The following is a 6,224-nucleotide window of genomic DNA, read 5'->3' as shown; positions in this document are numbered from 1 at the left end:
GTCGGACCCGTCCAGGGTGGTGATGCTATTCGAGCGGGCGGGTGCGGGCAGCGAACGGTTGAAAAGCATGCATTTGGTTTTACTAGTGTTTAAGAGAAGTTGGAGGCCACGGAAGGAGTGTTGTATGGCATTGAAGCTCGTTTGGAGGTTAGTTAGAACAGTGTCCAAGCAAGGGCCAGAAGTATACAGAATGGTGTTGTCTGCGTAGAGGTGGATCAGGGAATCACCCACAGCAAGAGCGACATCATTGATATGTACAGAGAAAAGAGTCGGCCCGAGAATTCAACCCTGTGGTACCCCCATAGAGACTGCCAGAGGTCCGGAAAACATGCCCTCCGATTTGACACACTGAACTCTTTCTGCAAAGTAGTTGGTGAACCAGGTGAGGCAGTCATTAGAAAAACCAAGGCTATTGAGTCTGCCGATATCGTTTATAACATTTTTTATTTTTACCTTTATTTAACTCGTCAAGTCAGTTAATTAAGAACAAATTCTTATTTTCAATGACGGCCTAGGAACAGTGGGTTAATTGCCTTGTTCAGGGGCTTAACGACAGATCTTTATCTTGTCAGCTCAGGGATTTGAACTTGCAACCTTTCGGTTATTAGCTCAACGCTCTAACCACTAGGCTGCCCCATTGAGCGTAGCTGAGGTGCACCCGTGACCGGCTCGGAAACAGGATTGATATCTCTGTTTTTGAGTCATCTGTGTATCTCTGTCTGTGTGACTGCTGTAGGTCTTAACTCTATGGAAGTATCAACAAAATTACACGGGAAGTTGTGGCTATGATAATACAAAAATGTTTACAAGTTTGAAAACTTGTGTGTGTAGTTGTGTGCGTAGTTGTGTGAGAGATTGTTACAGTGGTTATTGTTAAAATTTTCTGCAGCACATTTTAAACCATTCCATTTCTCTACATGGTCATCTTGTCCAGAGTATATCTCAACACAGTCCTCCTGCTCAGGGAACAGGACTTGCTATTTGTGATGATGGACAGGACACTATCATACCAGAAAGATATAGATCATAGAGAGGAAATGAAGAACAAAGGCTAACTGTTAATTAAATATCATATGTAACAGTCAAACATGAGCAGTTGATGTTGTGCTTTTTTGTAACTTGCCAACAAAGACTGGCTGTAAAATATCATTAGAACACACAGCAGCCCCAGACACACTGCAGCAACTCCAGAGGGTCTCTTCCAGCAAGTGCCAGGACTGTTTCCTAAAGTTGATTCAGCTGCGGGATCGGGACACCACCAGTACAGAGCTTGCTCGGGAATGGCAGCAGGCAGGTGTGAGTGCATCTGCACGCACAGTGAGGCAAGGACTTTTGGAAGATGGCCTGGTGTCAAGAAGGGCAACAAAGAAGCCACTTCTCTCCAGGAAAAACATCAGACACAGACTGATATTCTGCAGAAGGTACAGGGATTGGAATGCTGAGGACTGGGGTAAAGTCATTTTCCCTTTCCGATTGTTTGGGGCATCCGGAAAAAAGCTTGTCCGGAGAAGACAAGGTGAGCGTTACCATCAGTCCTGTGTCATGCCAACAGTAAAGTATCCTGAGACAATTCATGTGTGGGGTTGCATCTCAGCAAAGGGAGTGGGCTCACTCACAATTTTACCTAAGAACACAGCCATGAATAAAGAATGGTACCAACACATCCTCAGAGAGAAACTTCTCCCAACCGTCCAAGAACAGTTTGGTGATGAACAATGCCTTGATGATGGAGCACCTTGCCATAAGGCAAAAGTGATAACTAACCGGCTCTGGGAACAAAACATTGATATTTTGTGTCCATGGCAAGGAAACTCCCTAGACCATAATCCCATTGACAACTTGTGGTCCATCCTCAAGAGGCGGGTGGACTAGCAAAAACCCCAACTCCAAGCATTGATTATGCAAGAATGGGCTGCCATCAGTCAGGTTGTGGCCCAGAAGTTAATTGACAGCATGCCAGGGCGGATTGCAGAGGTCTTGAAAAAGAAGGGTCAACACTGCAAATATTGACTCTTTGCATAAACTTCACGTAATTGTCAATAAAAGTCTTTGACACTTATGAAATGCTTGTAATTATACTTCAGTATTCCATAGTAACATCTGAAAACAAAATCTAAAGACACTGAAGCAGCAAACTTCCTGGAAATTAATATTTGTGTCATTCTCAAAACTTTTGGCCATGACTGTACATTGAGATGCAGAGAAAGAGAGAGAGAGAAGTGTCAGAGAGGGAGACAAAATGAGAACAAGAGAGACAGAACAGAAAGACAGAAAGAAAAACAGTATTGAAAGCCCTTGTAACCACAAACTTGGTGCTCTCTATGATGGTGGTGGCAGTCAATAGAGCCTGGTGGGAGGAGCTATAGGAGGATGGGCTCATTGCAGGGGCTCGAATGAAATTTTGGTCAAAAGTGTGGATTCCATATATTTGGTGTGTTCCATGTATTCCAATCCAGCCATTACAATAAGCTTGTCCTCCTATACCTCCTCCCACCAGCCTTCACTGGTTTCCTGTGTGTGTGTGTGTGTGTGTGCTCTACAGTGCAGTGTCTTTAGCAGGAGCATTAGTGAACACAAAGATCTCAGAGGGGGGTGGCGCCACCATGAGGGCCAGCTGTGAATTACAACACACACTTAAGAGAGTCAGACCACACTGGGATCAAGTACTGGAACTCTACGGGAAGTAACATTTTCAGTCCACTGGCTAACTAACCAGCTCTGGCAGAGTTACCAAAACAGGCAACCACATTTCAAATGCAGCCATTCAAATACAGCCTTCATATTGGCACTGTAAAGAGAATTGAACAAGTGAATAGGCATTAGTTGGAAATGATGAACCATCCCCTTTTTTAAATGTCTATAAAAGGCCTGTGACCCAAAGCCACGTCAGTTCCAAATACCGTGAGGATTTGTCCTCACGTTCAAAAGGGCTAATTCTAATGTCAACCATACAGGCCAGGAAACGTGGGAGCTTGCTCTATACGTGGAATGGTATGACCTCTGAACTACTGATCACTCAAGAAGAAGTGAGTCCTAGATGACAGCCAAACAGACTGCAGCTGGAAAGGTATCAAATCTAGTACGAGAACACTGACAGACGTGAGCGAATCTCCAGAGTGAGATGAACCTCTCAGACCAGACCAACTTCTCACACGACGACCCGGAAGATTCCACAAAGGACAGGGTGACATCGACTGGGCAAACCAGAGCCTCACATCACCAACTTCACGTAAACACTAAGCATTGCTTTTCCGAATGAGCAATAGTTAGTGGCATATGTATTTGTGTGAGAATAGCTTCCCAGGTCTGATAAAGACCAATGTTCCTTAATCCTTTCTTCCAAAACCCCCTTCTCTTCTCACTGATTTTACTGTGTTATAACCAAACTGTTTTGTCTTGTTTAGTCCACTAGGGATGCTATTTTACTGTATAATGTTATTATGTATTGTATATCATGTAATTGTTTACTTAGTTAGTAAATAAATAATTTGAGTCAATTGGTGTAGGGATCATTCAAAGTAGAGGCTGGGTTCATGCAGATAACCAACAATTTACAACGTTCAGATGAGACTGACGAAGGTAATAAGAACAATTAATGACTGATTGACTGCTATTGATATAAAATATCTCAGATCTTTAAGAGTGGATTCGGGAGATATATATATTTAAACAAATTCTTCCATTGTGCCCCGACTTCCTAGTTAATTTAATTTACATGATTGGTTTAATCAGGTAATGATAATTACAGATAATTGATTTGATAAAATAGCAGGTCTTCACATTTAAATGACAGAAACACTGGCTCTTTCCCCGGTGAGTCACCAGCAGACATTTTCTCCACCTTATTTTAATTACGTTGTCGTTTTTAAATTAGCTTTTTCTTTACATTGTTTTTTTTATTTGTTATTACCTTGTCGGGGTTTTTTTAATGCTTTTTTTTGTCAGGAAAAGTTAACGTCAATCCATGGAGGCATAAATGACATTTTTGATGTTTAATTCAATAAGACAAAAGCTGCGAAAGGAGAGTTGAAGATAAAGCGAAGGCAGGGACAGAAAAGTCATGTTTGGAAAATATTTGGTGAAGTGGTAAAAGAGTATGATAGCAGTGTTGGGTTATGCTATGTGTTATATGTGATGATTGTGAGGTGCTACACACATTTGACAGTCATAAGATGGGACTTCAAATAGGCCTGTGGCACATCAAGGGGAACTGTAGCCTACTGTTTAGATGGGTTAAGTAGAATCTGAAATCTGGACACTGACTATAGGTCTATAACCTCTCATATAGCCTTAAAATCAACTCCTGCAGAATTAAACACTTATCGCAGTAAAAATGAAACACCAAATGTAGGCAAAGCTTGGACAAGGGAACAGGAGTGTAGAAATAGGATTTATTTATTGTAGTAGTGTGCCAGAGTCCCACAGGGGGAGATTTTTGGTGTGTCTGAGGGGAGAGAGCAACAGCACCACCACCAAATCATCACCTAGCCTCTTCCAGAGACAGGCCTCCACTCAGATAAAGACTTCCAGCATCTCTGTTACGGTCAGTTGGTTTCCTCTTGTAGAACTCTCTGTCTGGGCCTGAAAGTGCACACTTTTCCTCTGGACCATGGCCCCGAGTGTTCTGGTGAAATGTAGTGGAGGAACCTTTACCGTCCGAGACATCAACGACCTTCACTTCCTCCTTCCCCACCAGCATCTCCATGGTGACCCTCCTAGCGCCTGCCAGCACTCTGTCGGGAACGAACGTCACCCTGAACATCGATTCCGTTGGAGCCACAGACTTGAACTACGCTGTCCTGCGTCTCTCTGTTGTCAACAAGGTAAATGTCATGTTCCAAAACTTTAAAATGAACTACGCTGTCCTGCGTCTCTCTGTTGTCAACAAGGTAAATGTCATGTTCCAAAACTTTAAAATGAACTACGCCGTCCTGTGTCTCTCTTTTGTCAGCAAGGTAAGAGCCATGTTCCAAAACTCTAAATTTGGTCCCCTTTCCTCATATCGTCTCTCTGGTCATTGATTTGAAAGGACTTGTTGGTGTAAGATACCAGCTCTGCTGGTCAGAGATGGTGCCACCTCTACCACCACAATCGACACAACCACCACTACCATCACCACAACAACCACCACAACCGCCACCAAAACCGCCACCACAACCACACAACCGACACTACCAACACTACCACCACAACCAACACTACAACAACCAATACTATCACCACAACTACCACTACCACCACCACCACAACCGACACTACCACCACAATCAGCACTACCACCACTTCCACCACAACAACCACAACTACCACCACAACCACAACCACCACAACCGCCACCACAACCACCACCACCACATCCACCACCACAACTACCACCAACACAATGAACACTACCGCCACTAGCCACAACAACTGACACTACCACCACAACCACCACCACAACCACCACCACCACCACCATAACCGCCACCACAACTGCCACAACCGCCATTACCGCCACTACCACCACAACAGCCACAACCGACACTACCACTACCGCCACTACCACCACAACCACCACAACCGCCACTACCACAACAACTACCACAACCGACACTACCACAACCGTCACTACCACCACTAACACCACAACCACAACTGCCACCACAACCTCCACCACAGCCGCCACCACCACCACCACAACCACCACTACCGCCACTACCACCACAACCACCACAACTACCAACAAAATCACCACAACCACCACCACCACCACTACCACAACAACCGACACTACCACAACCGACACTACCACCACTACCTACACAACTATCAACAAAACCACCACCACCACCCCTACCACAACAACCGACACAACCACCACAACTACCAATACTACCACCACCACAACCACCACAACTGACACTACCACTACCACCACAACAACCACAACCGCTACCACCACTACCTCAGTTGTCTGACTAAGAGCTATTTCTCTCTCTCTTAACCACTCACTCTCTCCCACTGTCTCTCTCTCTCTCTGTCTGTTCCATCTCCCCTTCCTCCAGATGACAACCCCCCTGTACCTGTAGTTAGTACTACATCCACCCAGGTCTCTGTCACCAACACTACAGCTGTACCTGTAGTTAGTACTACATCCACCCACGTCTCTGTCACCAACACTACAGCTGTACCTGTAGTTAGTACTACATCCACCCACGTCTCTGTCACCAACACTACAGCTG

At 44.7% G+C, this 6,224-nt stretch overlaps 1 protein-coding gene across 1 annotated transcript; it reads left to right on the top strand.

Moving 5' to 3' along the window:
* The first annotated feature begins 4,703 nt into the window (after positions 1-4,703).
* Positions 4,704-5,960, top strand: LOC139396864 (uncharacterized). Its single transcript, XM_071143779.1, has 3 exons — positions 4,704-4,823; positions 4,952-4,955; positions 5,404-5,960. Exons 1-3 carry the CDS (start codon positions 4,704-4,706, stop codon positions 5,958-5,960), a joined length of 681 nt encoding a protein of 226 aa, XP_070999880.1.
* The last annotated feature ends 264 nt before the right edge of the window (positions 5,961-6,224 follow it).

The sequence above is a fragment of the Oncorhynchus clarkii genome, unplaced genomic scaffold (assembly GCF_045791955.1).
Source record: "Oncorhynchus clarkii lewisi isolate Uvic-CL-2024 unplaced genomic scaffold, UVic_Ocla_1.0 unplaced_contig_3354_pilon_pilon, whole genome shotgun sequence".
In the NCBI taxonomy this organism is placed as follows: domain Eukaryota; kingdom Metazoa; phylum Chordata; class Actinopteri; order Salmoniformes; family Salmonidae; genus Oncorhynchus; species Oncorhynchus clarkii.
This window is presented reverse-complemented; position numbering and strand designations above follow the sequence as displayed.